We start from the raw sequence: 17,831 nt of genomic DNA on the forward strand, positions 1-17,831 counted from the left end.
AGGTTCAACAGTAAAAGAAAACAAAACCAAACACCGTTGAAAGAATTGCTATGTACGTGGTGTAGTTTCGTAGTTGTAGCTTTAAGGTTTGGGTTAAATGTATCTACATGTCACAAAAATACAGGATCAGCAAAGAAAGGGTGGGTATTATATGTCTCCAAGTACAAATAAATTCTTTTGAGGAAAAGACCCAGAAATAACAACTATTACCAACTCATAAATGCATTTGTGCAAAATATATGACATTACAAAGTAATATGTTTGTTTGAGGATCAGACATTTTTATGTTATGTAATGTTTATAAAAGTGAGGATCGTCTAAAAATATTAAAAAATCTAAATGATATAGTTTAGGGTTGTTAGTTCTGTCTTTATTACTATATTTTACTACATCACATGAGAGTTATGGAAGCCAATTCAGATAGAAGTAGCAAAGATTAGAAAGTTTTTTAAGTTGTTAAACAGAGTTTTTAATTTTTCAGGGTTTCTTCTTTTGCTGTGTGCGAATAAACAAATAATTCATCTAACCCTATCCATCCTGGAATATATGGTGTGTCCTTAATGCTGGGAGAAGAGGTTAAGTGTACCTTTTCCTCTGTATTTTCTAATTTTGTTTCAATAGACGTAAAACTTACCATATGTGTTGTTTAGACGTTAAGTTACGGCTTGGCCGAAGAATTGCCGATGTTAGTAATTTTGGTAACGACGTCAGTTAATTTGATAAAGAGGGCAGAAACTGAGTTTTTAAACTTGAGATTTGTAAACTATTTGTATAACTGCTCTCCTAAAGAAGATAAATATTTTTTGGGGAAAAAGTCCGAAAAAATAGAGATTAACCCGGAAATTGGCAACATTTAGGCATGTCTTTTTAAGATATTATCTTGGAAATAGAACAGTTACAAAAAGTAACAAAATATCAAGTTGCAACTATATGCCAATAAAAAAGTTATGGAAAAAAATTGAATTAAGAAAGGAGAGCTAAATTAGCCTCATTCCAATTGTGCTGGCAACTTATTATTGCACAATCCTAACTTAAACCAACAGTTTTAGGGAAGTGTGAACTGGAGCAGTAAAGGTAAGTGCTACAAGTTTTTCGCAAGTAACCTCGGTTTTGGATCGGTGTTTAGGTTACTAGAGGGTCTTTTAGGCTCTCAAACGTTTGTCGTAGGTAAAAAATGATCATGGGATGGATTTGAGGCTTGCAGCTTGCTAAACAAATTGCTCAATTTTCAAGCCAACTTAAGACGCCAACTTTCAGCAACTGACTTGATCAAAGGAACACATGCAGCTGAAAAATTCAAGAAGTAGGATAAATTTTACGTATAGCTAAGCTAGCTTCTGGTGTTCAGCTAAAATACCTTGTTAAAATTAAATTTGTTAATTTTTTATGAAATTCTTATAATCTGGAAAATATAAAAACATTCGTTAAATAACTTGTTTAATATAATTTAAAAATTTGTTAAAAAACTTTTAATGAAAAATAATACTTCTAGGGAGATTCTTATAAATATAAAATTAGTTTTATGGTGAAAAAGTAGAGAGATGTAAGAAAGTCAAGCATCCAAAAAATAAACAATAGGAGCCATCGTCCTCAACATGTACAATTAAAGAACCAGGACTCGCTTAAGTTACAATTACTATCCGCATAAATTGAAGCGGCAAGAAAACAACACTAATTATTCACAGTGTTCATATGCTGCTTGTGAAAAGAAGTCCATGCAAGGGTATTGTTAGGCGTCCAGCATTTTCTCTTCTTTTTATATTATACTTTGCTGCATATATAATTTGTGAAGGTAAATAGAACTTGTTGTTTTAAAAAAGTGTGTTTACAGGTGTTCTAATCGCGTTTGCGAAATGGTGTCTCGTGTTGCTTTTATATTATAATCCCATGGACTTTTTTTTATTTTTCTTTGTTTTGTTTTGCAATTTAGTTACAAATTTATTTGCAATAAAACGGAAAGTAGGATGTAAAAGTTATTCGCATTATTTATATTACTTTAACGCGGCTATTAGTTTCTGTTTACAATAGTATAACTTATTTATTTTGTTTGAATTTAAAAGCAATTTAACCCTATTCGGTCCGGGGTTTTTCGAACATACTATGACCGGGGGGGGGGGCGGATTCCGCCCCCCCCCCCCCCCTCAATAACTTTTCATAGGATTGTTCAAATTGAATCAAACTTGGCACACTTATAGTACGTCATAAAAGAAACAAAATGGCGGCAAAAAATTTTTGCTTGCGTCAGCACGTTTTCTGTGACGTCATCAGAAGTTTGAAAATTGTTAAAAATGCAACTATTTGCTTAAAATATAATTACTTTTGTTCTAAAGCGAATTTTTACATTCTGTTTGAAGTTTCTGAAAGGTTGATAAAAATTTTTTAACATATCTTCCGGTTTTTACATGCATCGGATAAAAAATTGCCAAAAATTGCCCGAAAATCCGTTTTTTTTCGATTTTCGGGTGAAATCCGACAAAATCGGGAAATCGGATTAGTCACGTGTCAGAATTATTCATAATGATTCTTCTTGATGAAACAAAGTTGTGTTGCAAGTTTCAAGTTCTAAGGATAATCCTAACAGAAGTTATTATATTTTCCCCATTATAAGGATTTCATAGAGATTTTAGGGGTAGTTTCGAGTAATGGCCAATATCAAAGCCTCTGAAAGGTATGGGACCTAAAAATTTAGCATGCAGGTGTCTAATAGATAAATGTTGAAACTAAGTAAGTATCATAGCTATATAAAAAAGCAATTAGGAGTTATTAAAAAAAGCCGTCAGGGGGGGCGGAATCCGCCCCCCCCCCCCGGACCGAATAGGGTTAAGCACAGTATGTAATCTAATGAATAATAAATTAAAAACTGACAATTTTTGATTAATCATTCCTTTTTTTCCAGCGCCACAGAAACTGTGAAAATGGCCAGTTAACCCTAATAACTTTTCATAGGGTTGTTCAAATTGAATCAAACTTGGCACACTTATAGTACGTCATAAAAGGAACAAAATAGCGCCAAAAAAAATTTGCTCGCGTCAGCACATTTTCTGTGACGTCATCAAAAGCTTAAAAATTGTTAAAAATGCCACTATCTGCTTAAAATATAATTTCTTTTGTTCTAGAGCGAATTTTTACATTCTGTTTGAAGTTTTTGAAAGCTAAATAAAAGTTATTTAACATATCTTCCGATTTTTACATGGATCGGATAAAAAATTGCCAAAAATTGCCCGAAAATCCGTTTTTTTCCGATTTTCGGGTAAAATCCGACAAAATCGGGAAATCGGATTAGTCACTTGTTCAAATTATTCAAAATGATTCTTCTTAATGAAACAAAGTTGTGTTGCAAGTTTCAATTATAAGGATAATCCTAACAGGATTTCATGGAGATTTTTAGGGGTAGTTTCGAGTAATGGCCAATATCAAAGCCTCTGAAAGGTATGGGACCTAACAAATTTGCATGCAGGTGTCTCATAGATAAATGTTGAAACTCAGTAAGTATCATAGCCATATAACAAAGCAATCAGGAGTTATTAAAAAAAAACCGTCAGGGGGGGCGGAATCCGCCCCCCCCCGGACCGAATAGGGTTAATGCCAATAAACATTATAAAGCACTAAAAGTAGATATATTTTTTTAATTTTTGCTATGATGGCAGGAAATTTTACAGAAAATGTAACATCGGAGGAAGGTGGTGCCGTAGTATTCACTGAGGTAGCTCAAATAACTCTTATAACTGCAACAAGTGCTAGTCTGATTTGCCTGTTGTTAATTATTGGGATCAATATCCTCTTTATATGGGCAGTGACAAAAACAAATAAAGGCAAATCACTGCTCAGTGACTTGTATGTTATGCTTTCCATATCTGATCTACTATTTGGTTTAGTTTCACTACCTATATATGTGGCTTTATTGACGGGATACATCAATGCATTATCGTCATCAAATTTCTTTTAGGCGCAAATTTTATAAGCTATCTGTTTGGTACCATATCAATGACAGCAATAGGTGCCATAACTTTAGAATTGTATTCAGCCGTGACAAAACCTCTGACATATGTTGCAAGAAAAAGAAAAAAACTTTGGGGAGTTTATTGCTTGCATGTTGGTTTGTTAACGTTGTTTTTGCGTTCTTTTCGTTATTGTATAAACCCTTCCTTTATGATAACAGCTACAAACCCACTACGGTGGCTTACGGCTTTAGCGTTCTGATATTCATGGGAATATGTCAGCTAAGGATTCATGTTTACCTTCGAACTAGTCAACATAGAAACAATTTACGTAACAAAAAAGCCGCGAAAGTTGCTTTAATGACACTTTTGGTTTATTTGATATGTTTCTTACCTGCTGGTATTAACTCTTACCTTAGTTTGCACATTTATAGAGATTCCAATGTTCGTGCTGCAATTGTAGATCCTTGGATATACCTATTAGCAATGTCCAACTCATTTATTGACACTATTGTTATGGCTTTCGTTCGAAACGTATAAAGTTCAGTTCATTTTTAAAAAAATTTCCAGACCTTGGACACGAATCATCTAACAATAATATGTAATTTTTTTTAACAATACTAATTTATTTGCGCATTGTCAACAAGAGATTTTTACCATTACGCATAGTTGCATATATAATTTTTTATACTAGTTGACACATTTATTTATCTTTAGATAACTTTTCGTATGCTTAGAAAATATCGAGAAATAAAGACACTACGTATTTCCAACTGACTTTCAACATTGACCATAGCCGTGAGGGATGGCTAAATACAAGGTGCTGATAAAAACATTGAAATGCCTCCTTATAATAAACTCAAGGACATAGAACAGGTGGCTACACTATTTTTCTAGGTTATTGGAGAAGGCTGAGTGATCTTTGAAAAGCTCTCCACAACGGGATATTTATTAGTCGACATATGTTAATAACACAAACATACAGCAATTTGTTGATCGAGAATTTAAAATAAAATAATGAAAGATCGGTAAATTAAGCGGTATATTTGTGGAAGAAATATAAACTGAAATCCATAATGGGCCTAGACAATTCTGTGGTTTAAAAATATAGTAGAACTCTTTTGCAAGAAATTGTCTTCTGACTGCTAGTTTATGGTAAGAATTAATAATTTTCTTTAAGAAATTTCATCCGCCTCCTTTGAAATGCCTAAAGTTTAAAATTTAGAAAGTATAGCCAATCTACAATTGTTTTTTTTAATTTTATTTTCACCAGATTAGTCTAACAGCATTCCAAAAGAAGATTAAAGTCAATATTTTCTTTTTTACACAAGTAATTGCATTTTGGACATTCCTAAAATATTCCCAAGGAAACACTACAGAGGGAAGTTGTGTAAAGGGGTTAGCTTTCTAGGATGGGAGAAATACTAAAAACACACGCTTTATAATAAAAATATCACAAATTTTAAATATGCGAAACTTCGGAATTGGAACATGAAAGTATTCCCATTTAGCTTAAAGTTTACTATAACGTTACCGAAACTAACAACGGCAATCGTGTTGGACACTGCAATAACAAGCTTTTGTTACGTATTAAAACCAACAGTTTTCCAACGTATGTATGAATCACCTGATATTGATCCTGGATCGTTCCGCCGGTTAATTAGAATCAGTTGGGCTGCACCAAAACTTGCACCAGAAATTATTATTTTGAGGGGCAAATATTTTAAGTTAGATCTGTTATTTATTACCTTTGGCACTAACGGCCAAAATGCGGATATTACGGTGAGCGAGCAGTGTACATAAACAATGTGTTAATGCGTAAAAAGTTTGTAAATGCAGAAAAATAATGTTTACATACGTAAAAACAATCTTCGAATTAGTAAACACAATGTCTAAAGATCTTTAGTCTCCAGCGTAGGAATAGCCGTTTTGCTAAACGCACCACTTCATGCAGCAAATGGTCTTGCCCAAAAAAACGGAGAACTAGAAAGCATACCAGCAGTGGTTTATATGAACGCTGGATGGATATGATAAAGTCAAGGTTGTAAATTGACAGTTACAGCAGGGATATCATATGCTTTCAGTTGGTGCACATAAATAATTACCGAAATGTAGTTGGGAAGTTGCTTTTAGAATACCGTTGATAGCTATCCAATAATTCCGAGGATTGTTCAAACTGATTGTTGTACTAAGATACTGGTATCGCTGCGCACCGTTACTTACAGGTGATAACTCCCACATGTATGGATCCTTGCATTTAAAATAGAAAATCTATAGTTGGTAGTCACAATTCTGGCAAATAGGGATTACATCAGGTATGTTTTCGAATATATGGTTGATGAATGGTCAAAAACTCAAAATGACATTGTTGAAAATGATTGTGAATGGTTCTGATTATATATTATCATTTTTTCCCATTGGATGTCCCTATGGTCCGGTGGAGCATTCTGAGTATGTAGAGAAAGGATGTTGTTTAGGTAAGGCATTATGTCAGAACCAGCGGCTTTATCAGATAGGCAGGCTTTGTTTTATTTTCTGCGAGATAAGAAAGGTAGGTTGTGATTCATTCTGGGTAATCCCTTGTTAGGGTTAGTTCTGGTGCGTTTTTTTCACCGAAATACGTTCAAAGAAGGTGCAAAATTGTGGTCCAATGATAAAATGTATTTTACCTTTTCTTTCCAATTTTCGAAAGTGTTAACATTCTCTACTTTTGATTATGTACTCTATGAGTCGTGATAATGGTGTAAGCAAATGAAGTCAATGTCCTTTTTATTTAACCTGGATATTTCCAGCCAACTGCCGACCAATGTCGAAATATCAATAAAAACCCGTCACCACGTCTTGTTGAAGGCCACCCGGAGATTAATATAACATTCACAGATTGGGGACAGAGAAAAGACAGCCAATACACCAAATTAAAAAAAGAAAACAACCCAGAAACAGTTTATTAAAAAGAGGTTGGAGTAGATTCGCATCATGCCCGTCCATCGCAGTGAATGAACAGAAACAACTCTATACATATCATAACAAGTTATCTTAACAACAACGTTGCTATAAGGTTGTTGTTTCATAGCATGACTACATTGCACGATTCTGTTCACAACAGTAGCACTCTAAGCTACAGTATAAAGCAATGCAAACTGCTAAATCGCTTTTTAGTTCTGCGTAACGTTTTTTTTATCAAAAATCACTATAAAAAACACTAAGAAAAGCTGACAGACAGACAGATATAAATTTTTAAAAGACAAAAATAAAAAAGGATATTAATATACATAATTAAACAGTGGATAAGCTTTCCCCGATGGCTTAAGTTCAAACATTTTGCTAGTATAAACATTCATGAATATTAAGTATTCCGTGTTTTCTTTTTAAATGTTTAAAAGGAAAAGGAAATTTTAAATTTTACCAGTTTAAAAAACTTTGACAACTACTAGATAACATGTTTACATATTTAGGTAATCGTCCATAATCTCAAAAGAATTTCGTCCATCCTTATTTATTTTTAATCAATCACAATCTTCTACGTTGCTGCTCTCATGGTAGATTCAATTTGATCTTACATTGGTGACGTAGGCAATTTTTGCTTCGTCTTAATACTGCGAGGATCCTTTGGTTTGTAAATAACTCCTTGGGATAGGGAAATTTTTAGACTCCCTCCCCACAGACCATAATAATTTTCAAGTGATAATAAAGAAATGCACAGATAATTAGTAACTAGTTTCTTTGCATTTTTTTACTTTTTAAACCGATGCTAATTTTGCATAAACTTCAAGAAAGGACTTTTAGTACTGAAACAAAGTCTACATTATTAAGAAGACTAAAGACCTAAACTTCGTTATTATTTGCTTTATTTTTGGCAGCTCAATCATATCTTTACTGTTGTTTCAATTATGCCAGTGTAGAAAAAGAGGAAGTAACAATCAGTGTTTGCTCTTAGCTAGTTTTAGTCAAGTTAGCTAACTAGTTAGAGTGACAGGGAACAAGTTTGGATAAATTTTTTTATTATGCAGACAACATTGGACTGGATATTTATATATAACTACTGGCACAGTTAAAATAATAAAGCTCGTTATAAATATAAATATATTAAAGAATATTTAAGAATTAAACCAATAATGGTTATTTTTTCTTTATTACCAATGTATTTCGAAAGAATTTATCCATCATCAGGTTTAAAAGCAAATTAAAATGGTTATAAAACGGTATAAAATATTCATAATTCCTATTTACATATATCATACAACATACCATAACTACATCCAACGTTATGATGAAAGCTACATTAAATTTTGATTAGTAACGGTCGGCTTCTATACTCACCTTTTGTATTCAAAATAGGTTTTATATAACTGATCATTAACGCCTCAAGAGTCATTAAATGATATGCGAAAACAAAAGGTTTTTTAACGGAAGCGTACCAAATGCTTGATCAATTTCTTCGAACATTTGTCAGAGGTTTCGTGTCGTGATATTTCCAGTGAAATCAATATTTTAACTTGTTTTGATGTGAGAGACTATACTTTATTTTAGAAACTATATAATCATCAAAATATATTTTATCATACATTAATAGATTTGTTTTCACAAAAATTTGATAACCCTTCAGAAAAACGTAGTTTTCCTTTAATGTTCACTAGTTATGCTTGACACCACCGGCTCCTTTTAAGAGGGTTGCCTGGCACAATTAAGCATCTTTAAAGCAATCTATGTAAACTTATGAATTAGTACCTGGCAGTGCAATGTCTTCTTCAAATCTGATGTTTTTATTGGCTTATATCGATCACGTGAGCGGGCACTTTTTGAACGCTGTAAAATTTTGAAATAAAATATAAGTTTTAAATTAAATGATATATGCTTTTGTTTTGGTAGTAAGATGAAATAGATCATTCATACTGGATCAACAAGCTCTGAAAACGAAGTATGCAAGTAATACCTACAAGAAGTTTTGTTAAAAAAACACAGTGGCCATAAAGGTATAGACTCCCTCAAAAGCGAAAAAGCAGTTCACAAAACTCACCTTTTTCGAATGTCTCACATCTTTAGTTCTTCAAACAAGAATAAAATAAATCCGCCTTACACCACTCCCGAATTATCATAAACTATTTCTTTAAAATAATAAGTTCAATGTGATGTCTCTAGGTAGTCACATTTTGTCGTTTATTTTTGGTTAATTTCAACGATTGCTTTTTTAATTTCACAACAAACACAACCACTCCATCAGCGGCAAATATTAAGAGCTTTCAAAATCGAACTACAAGAATTTCTGTGTTCGAAAAGTATTCTTTTCCTTCAGTTGATCGAATGTTACTATTGTCAGAAGACATGGTTTTTACATAGACATGTATTTTATTTTTCATCCAAATGTCAATCTTTTTGTGAAAGACTTGACTTAATTTCTATGTTTTTATCAGACTACCAGCTACTGACTGACTTATAAGCCGCTTAGACGGGCGCTGTTGTTCAATTATTAGGAAACAATAACTTCCGAACAAATTTCCTTTTCCTAATTTTTTTAACTGCCTACTTTACGTTCTTGGAACCAGGTGACTATAGAAAACTATACCATTCGAAAATATCATTCCAATAAGCTGTAAAAAACAAAACATCCTAAAACGTTTCTGCGTTGCTCATATGAGTTACGTAAGTTAAATTGTTGTTAGGTAACAACAACAGCTCATGCAATACGTCACAAAGAACAACTAAAGATGAGAATTATATAGCATCATCTCATAATGAATGTCAAATATGGTTGGTAGTTCAAATGACGTTTGACTAGTATTTTCACAGAGACAAACTTAGATAAAAGTTTCGACCCAAGACGCAAGCCAGGAAAGATAGCTGGCTTTGTAAATTGGTCTACATATTTTTGTAATTTCTGATAATTATGGATTAGCAATATAAATAAATTGAGATTTTTAACCATATTTTTTCGACTTTTGTGATACAAATAAACATTGAAGATAAAAAAGATCATCTTTACACATAAAGCGTATTGACTCGAACTTTTTCGGTAAACGAATTGTCCGAACCTACTTTTTCTTTCTGAACAACTTGAACAAAACGTTGTTTTGGGAAAGAGTAGTTATTGTAAAATTTTTAAACTGCAACATTAATTGTAAGGAGAGGAACTTTAAATCTGTTTTTGTAAGAACATCCTTTTTATGTGTATGCTTGTTTAGTTTCTTTATAATTTAACTAGGAGATTAAAATATTCAAACTGTGAAAGCATGATGTTGTATTTACTGTTTTGCGAATGTAAATTAAAACAACAAGAAAAAATCACCTGAAATACAATGTTGTCCGCTCCGTTATGCCGCAGTTCGATTCGTCCATGTTTTGTTCGATTCATCACATTTAAAGACACTGCAATGCAGGCTAAAAGCCGGAATGCTGTATGAGAGTACACGTCACATTGTTCAGTTAACCCTTATTTCTGCTTTGTATGAAAAGGTTTTTTACTAAACACGTATTCGGAATTTTTGTTTTTTGTTCTGCGATTTTCCAGATTTTTTTTTTAACAAACAGAAAAACCCCGGAAACAGAAAGGTGCTTTTTAATATAAAAACTTATAAGATATTCTATGCTGCTAAATTTATGCAGTGTTTTCGCTGTGAAAACGAATGCGTATTGTAATTATCTCTTCCCCGGGTTTATTTTTCTGCAATTGTGTCTAGGGTGGCGCCTGCACGCACATAGCAAAAGTAAAAAAAAAAGATCTTAGGTGAAGACTGGGTTTTACTCTAGAAACGCTTTATAAGATCTTATTTAAACTGTTTATTGGAGCGGACAAAAGTTTTCAACATATTCATCATGAAGTATGATGTAAATTTTTCGCAACCCTTTATATATTGATATATCTTTACACCATCAAGCGTCTCAGATAACAGTTTTTATTGATATACCAGTTTTTAATGACTCGATTATTTTTTTTCTAAAGTCTCATATGTACACAGTGTAATTCGATCTGTTTACTTTGATGTGCCACACAATGACTTTCTAGCTTTTTTTTTTTTGCACAAAAACTTCCATTACGAGAGTAACAAGTTGGTAAATATGGCACGAAAAGTATTTTTGTGGAGTGCCTCTCGTTGTATTTCAACAGCCTTTGAAAGATCAATGATGGAAATCCAAAACACACATTTTCTTCATGAACCATACACAGCCAGTTATTATTACGGTCCAGAACGGCAAAGCAGCAGGTACGTGTCTACTCCGGTTGATCCAAATGTTTCGTATCAGGAAAGGTTTCAACTGCTGACTAAAAATTACGAGGGTATGCAGGCTGTATTTTCAAAGAATTTAGCTTACACTATCGAAAATCATTTTGAAGAATTGCTGAGGACTGAATTACGGGAATTTCAACACACCTTTCTAATCCGAAATCCTAGAAAATCAGTTATCAGCCTCTATAGAGTGTCACTCGATCCACTATTTTTAAATTGGGATTTCTTTGATCCTGTCGAAGCTGGATTCAAGCAACTGTATGATTTGTATCAGTTCATTAAAATTCACTTAGACCAGCAACCGGTGGTTATTGATGCCGATGATTTGTTGGTTAACCCGGCTGGTACAATGAAAGGTAATTTTTGGGCTTTTAACTTATTTTTACTTCTGTAGTTAGACTAATTAAATTCGACATGTTATTTACAAAAGTTCAACTTAATGTGACGACTATTTACTTCCTTATTTGTCATGTAGGAAGTACATGTAGAGTCATGTCATGTAGAGTTTTATATCGCACAGGAATGGGCTCTAGAGACGGATTTTGTGGCTCCCTCCCCACAGATCATAATCATTTTCTAGGGATAATAAGAACTGCACAGAGAATTAGTCACTTATTTCACCGATGTTTATTTTGCAATAACTTCAAGAGAGGACATTCAGTAATGACATAAAGTCTACATTATTAAGAAAAAAAAGGCCAAGGGCTTGAACTTTGTTATTATTCGGTTCAATGTGTAGCTAAGCCACACATCTTGAATGTTAGTTACACGAAAGTTTAGCAGTCAAAAGGAAAAGAAACTTTAAATATAGTAGCCAGTTCCATCAGGTACTTACTGTCGTTTTAACTATGCCAGTGTCGAAAAAGAGGAATTATCAACCAGTATTTGATCTTAACTAGCTCTAGTCAAGTAGCTAGTTACAGAGTCAGCGAACAGGTTGAAACAATTTCTTTTTATTTTATGGAATAACTTCTTCTGGGATATTTATATATAACTACTGGCAAAGTAAAAATGATACAGCTCATTATAAATATTAGTATATTAAAGAGTAATTTTAAAATTTATTATTTTGTGCGACTTCGGAAATTGTTTAACTATAGCTAGCTACCTACCTTCAATTTTTAAATACAAACATACAAATTGAAATTCCTCACGACTATGTCCCTTTAAACTTCGAAGCAGAAATTTAAGATCGTGAGCTGAAGTCCTAGCAGATCGTGTGTCTGTCTGGCAAAGTCGATTATATTATTAAAATTTTTCTACAAAATCACTTATAAACTTCCCCTAACACTATATTGGATATTTTAAGCTTTTGTCTACGTTTTTAATTGGTTAAAACAAATCATGTGATAGAATAAGGCGGTGTGATCAGCTCTGAATTGCGTTGTATGCGAATTTAAATTTCTCATGCCTGGTTTTAAGACCACAGGGAATGCAGTTACTTGTTATAAACTAACGTGTGGGTAACGTGACGGGTAATTTAAAAATGTTATTGTTGTTGTCTATTTCGCAGACTACTTTGTTTATTTTCGTCGCAGACTATTTATTGAAGTTTCGAACATGCCATTTTGTGATAACCACAATTAACTTTAAAAAGTGTTTCTAAGCTGCTTTAAGTAACTAGTCTATATAGTAATAAAGTTATCCCGTCTGTAATTCCCATAGTGGATGTATCAATTTGTTCTTAAAAAAGGACGTTAAATATGTCAAAAGAGAAGCTAAGAAACGGTAAAATAAACCTCACGTAATAAGTTTGAGGCTAAAGAAATTAGAAACGGGCTAGTGCTTTCTGGTCCCCAGAACTTTTTCGGTTTAAGACCTCAGAAAACAGCTCTGGATCCGTCTGGTCACGTGATGACAAATGCGCCACTATATGTGAGGAAATTTTTTTCTTGATCGGTTACCTGATTCTTTTCTTTTAAACTAGACGTTTTTAATTTGATTTATCGTTTGTGGTGACCTAGTTGGATTCTTGATTTTGCACAACTTAAGAAAGTGGATCTGACAGTACAAGGGAAGATCCTAGTGAAAAGAAAATTTATTTGATGATAACTCTAAAGGAGTTATTTAAAAAATTTTTAAAAACGTTTAAGCTACATGTAAATCTGAAACTTACTTACAGTCTAGCCAGTCTTAGTTTTGTAACTTAGGTGCCAGTTTTAGCTATAGCTAGAAGTCTAACTATAGGTAAAAATTTAGCACGATAGCTTGCTAACTACTAATCTATTGCATTGCCGTTTTATTTTCCAATCACGAGCTTTTATTTTTACTCATCAGCTTAACCAGTGTGGCTGGTACTGCTGCAAAAATATTCGTCTAGATAAAAAAAGTTGTCATCTATCTACATGCTTACGATGAATTCAACATAAACATAAAAAATGTGATTAAGATGACAATTCCCAAGATTCCCTAAATATCTCTAAATGATGAAATAACATCAAAACGGCCGTATTTTGTGTCTATCCTTCGCTTTGTGTTAATGCATTGCCAAAGAAATAAAAACATTGCTGAGGTTTAATTTTCAGTAATTGTAAGCTTCTATACTGATCCAGCTTGATCTAGACTGTGACTCGTTTTCTTAAGACTGTTTCAATCATTAAATACACTCTTGCACATGATAGTTGTAATTTATTTTTAGCCTACTGCAAGGCGACGAATCTGCCTTTTAGTGAAGATATGTTGCAATGGGAGCCTGGCTTGATTCCAACGTGCCCATTTAGTGTGTGGCATTCGAAAATGGCAAAAAGTGCTGGCTTCATTAAGCAAACAGCTGAACAACTTGAAAACTTCGAAAACCTAGATGACTTTCCGATTGAAGTGCAAACCTGCGTGAAAGAAAGTGAGAGTTACTATGAACTTTTAAAAAAACAAAAAACATTACCTATTAATGTTAATTAATCTGATTTGATGAAGAAAGTCTCTACATTCTTGTTTATATTAAGGCTTTTTTTCCTAAAATCCATAGAATACATGAAACAATCGCTGTTTTTGTAAAATTTTTGATTTATATACCATTGCAAAGTTTATAGTTCATAGAATATTAATTTTAATCCTATTTTTGGATTATGATCTGTAATAGGTCTATGCCAAAGTAATTGGCATGTAGGTGCCAAACAAAAAAACATAAAAATGTCAGCGAGTATCATAAGCATGCAACATAGCAAAAATAAGTTTTTGACCGCTGGACCGAATAGGATTAAAAAAAAGGAAAAGGGGGAAAAATATAAATATGAATAAATAAACATTTTCTTTTCAGCTATTTTCTATGAAGATTAATTTACTCTTAAGGTTTAAATCTACCTATTTGCTTGATAGACTTCTATGTTTTATGCTAAAATGTACAAGCATTCATGACTATAAAGACAAAATTGTAATATTAATGTTCTGGACATACTGAGCACTTAAACTATGTCGGCTTCTTTCTTAAAAAATTTTTTAAGATTTCATCGGAGTGTGAAAATATAAAAGCACAGTTGACCCTAATTGACAGGGTGGATCACTAGGGTAGTTATACTATGTTGCACAAACAACAATCTTATTTTAGCCTCAGTTGATCGCGGTTAAATTTTAATTTAGACCCTCAGTAATGCAATGGGTTGTAAAAATATGGTCAGCTTGTTATTTTGATATATCATATTATAACAACAAAACTGTTGCTGGTTTTCACACTCGTCGCAACTATGGTCTTAAACAGTCGCAAATACAACACAAATTCGATTATTTCCTATGTCTTGACCTACCAATTTTTGAATTAAGATAAAGGACGCGTGTAAGAAAGCGTCAGTTGCATCAAGAGTTATCATCAAAAACTACTTTGTCTGCTGCGAAGCTGTGAACTCGCATCAAATTTCTCTTTCCTTATGCTTGTGTCGTTCTTTAGATTTCGATCGTTCGTAAAACAAATCTTTTTTAATAAAAATTATAACAATACTGGTCTCAAAACTAAAATTTTTGTGATGAATACTTTGTTTTAGTGCTTGCAATAAAAAAATTTCTATGAGTGAGGTTGAGTGGTAGGCATTTCCTTAACATGCCGGTTCGGCCGTAAAAAAGTGACGGAAATTCTTATATTTCTGCTGATGTTATTGGTCAAAACGGCCTGATGCAGATATTCTGATTGGTGGATTTTTTCAACTTCAACAATTTCGCGAAGACAGATTTTGGCGAAAACAAAAAGTTTTCGAAATTTTGCATTTCGCGAGGATAAACCTTAGCGAATTGACCGAAAAAATAATTACGTCAGGATAAACCTTTGCGGATGGCTTAACTTTTCGCTAGCATAAACGTTCGGTAATAATATTTTTTTTTTCTAAAATGTTTTTAAAAGAAAATTAAAGACACATTTTATCAGTTTAAAAAGCTTCAAAAAATACTACACAACATGTTTACGTATTTAGTTAATCGTCTATAATCTCTAAACAGTTTCGTCCATCCATTATTTGGATTGAAGCAATTACGATCTTCTTCATCGCTACTATCATCACTATCGATATCCTTTCTCAATTTTTGAAAGGAAGTTCCTCCATTACTGGTAGATTCAACTTTGATCTTTCATAGTTGACCTAAGGAATGATTACTTCTTAAAGGTATTGCGATGATTCTCTGCCTTTTAAATAACACTCAGGATTGCCACTCAAGGAAAATCCTTTGGAGAAGGCAACTGGTAAAAAACATTTTAACCTCCTTATATCAATTGGAGTGGTGGGAACAATTATAATACCCGTTTGCGTCTGTCTGGTTGTCTGTCACGCAAAGTGGTAGCTTAGCTACGCAAGTAGCGAGACGCACGCAATGCAGTATGAAAAGAAAAGGCGAACCCGTAAATTTTTCCACGGGTCACTGACTATTTTTACAAAGTGCGATGGCAAATGTTCCAGTTATCATGGGTTTATCACGACTGCCCTTAACAGTAACTGACGTACTAACATTTTTGCCATTGTTTCAATACTCACAGATACGTACTTCAACAGTATGTTAGTTTCTTTACCTGTTTTCTAATAAAAGACATTTACAAAAAATAAATCGTCTGTGTTTACGGACATGTACTACATTCGAATAATGTTATATTAATCTATATAACAGTACGCTTGTGCGACATGTCAGTTCACAGTACTAAATCACGGGTCACTTTCGCATTGTTTCCCAAAACTTAAGAAATCAAAGCCAAGGGTTTATTGGTTGGTTATTTTTAGGCCATACGGGGCCGGTATCGTCCAAATAATTTTTGTTTTAGCTCTTGATTTAGTACGCGCATGTCGTATCTCGCGAAAACAAGTTGTTTATCAACTGATAAAAGAAAACCGGAGCGAGGAAGGTTGTTTCTTTTTCAAAATAAAGCTGAAAAAAGTTATTTGAAACAAATTATTTCAAACAAAGCATGCCAATTCTTACTCACCATGAGGTTAGCTTAAAGCTTATTTGTTTTTCTATATTTTCCATTTTGTGTTCTGGGATCGAGATTGCTTCCTTTTATATCGCATTCGAATATAAAAAAGTCATATATAAAATGTAAAAAACAAGAATGTTGTTGTCGAGCGAGTATAAAAAGTTAATGTTGTTGTCACAAATGTTTTTTTATAAATAACTCCTTATTCCTATGTTTTATCTACTAGACACCTGTATGCCGAATATTTAGGTCCCATACTTTTCAGAGGCTTTGATATTGGCCATTACTCGAAACTACACCTAAAAATCTCTATGAAATCCTTTTAACGGGGGAAATTTAATAACTGCTGTTAGGATTATCTTTAGAACTTGCAACTTGCAACGCAACTTTGTTTTATTAAGAAGGATCATTTTGCATAACTTGCACACGTGATTATTTCGACTTCCCGATGTTGTCGGATTTTACCCGAAACCTGAAAAAACAGTATAATCGGGCAATTTTTGGCACTTTCTTATGCTATCCACGTAAAAACCGGAAGATATGTTAAGTAACTTTTATTTAGCTTTTAGAAACTTCAAGCAGAATGCAAAAATTCGCTTTGGAACAAAAGTAATTAAATTTTAAGTAGATAGTGACATTTTTAACAAACTTCAAGCTTATGATGACGTCACAAAAATGTGCGGCGCAAGCAAAAATTTATTGCTGGCATTTTGTATCTTTTATGACGTACTATAAGTGTGCCAAGTTTGATTCAATTTGATCAACCCTATGAAAAGTTATTGAGGGGGGATCCCCGGACCGAATACGGTTAAATTAATGTTTACATCTGTTACGTTATGCTCCATTCTTAAATTCGAAAACGCTGCATTGTTATCATGCACGGCATAATTAAGCTGTTTTCTTACTACATACAGATCAACAAATTTGATTTTTTTAATTATTAGTTTAGGTCTGTAAAGCAAACTTTTCTTTTAATATTTTAGATTGAGATAATACGGTAGATAAACCTATTTTATGAGTTGATAACTGTTGATTTCTTATAACTTTGGAAAGGTTGCTGTATGCAATAGACTGAATGTCTGATTTTAGTATGCCGTGTTGCAACCTGTACAGTGTGGAAATTTTGTAATAACCTTTTTTGCATGACTGGGCGAAATATGTTGGATTTTTTAAATGTCTGATTTACTTTTTCCCTAATGTACTTCTGGCATGGCAAAGCAAGTATAAATTTTAGCAAATTTTGCTTTTTACGTAACGGTTGTTAGACGGCTTTGATTTTGTTTG

At 33.1% G+C, this 17,831-nt stretch overlaps 1 protein-coding gene across 1 annotated transcript; it reads left to right on the forward strand.

Moving 5' to 3' along the window:
* Positions 1 to 10,775: 10,775 nt before the first annotated feature.
* On the forward strand, positions 10,776 to 14,148 carry LOC130636322 (uncharacterized). The gene is made up of 2 exons (XM_057446001.1): positions 10,776 to 11,517; positions 13,800 to 14,148. The coding sequence occupies exons 1-2, from the start codon at positions 10,992 to 10,994 to the stop codon at positions 14,057 to 14,059; spliced, it is 786 nt and encodes a 261-aa protein (XP_057301984.1). The 5' UTR covers positions 10,776 to 10,991; the 3' UTR covers positions 14,060 to 14,148.
* The last annotated feature ends 3,683 nt before the right edge of the window (positions 14,149 to 17,831 follow it).

The sequence above is a fragment of the Hydractinia symbiolongicarpus genome, chromosome 3 (assembly GCF_029227915.1).
Source record: "Hydractinia symbiolongicarpus strain clone_291-10 chromosome 3, HSymV2.1, whole genome shotgun sequence".
Classification (NCBI taxonomy): Eukaryota; Metazoa; Cnidaria; class Hydrozoa; order Anthoathecata; family Hydractiniidae; genus Hydractinia; species Hydractinia symbiolongicarpus.

What these genes read in the sequence shown, in the direction of transcription:
- LOC130636322 (XM_057446001.1), top strand. Translation starts at nt 10,992, where the DNA reads ATGGCACGAAAAGTATTTTTGTGGAGTGCCTCTCGTTGTATTTCAACA. An exon ending in CCCGGCTGGTACAATGAAAG is followed by an intron (nt 11,518 to 13,799) that starts GTAATTTTTGGG and finishes ATTTATTTTTAG; the next exon opens with CCTACTGCAAGGCGACGAAT.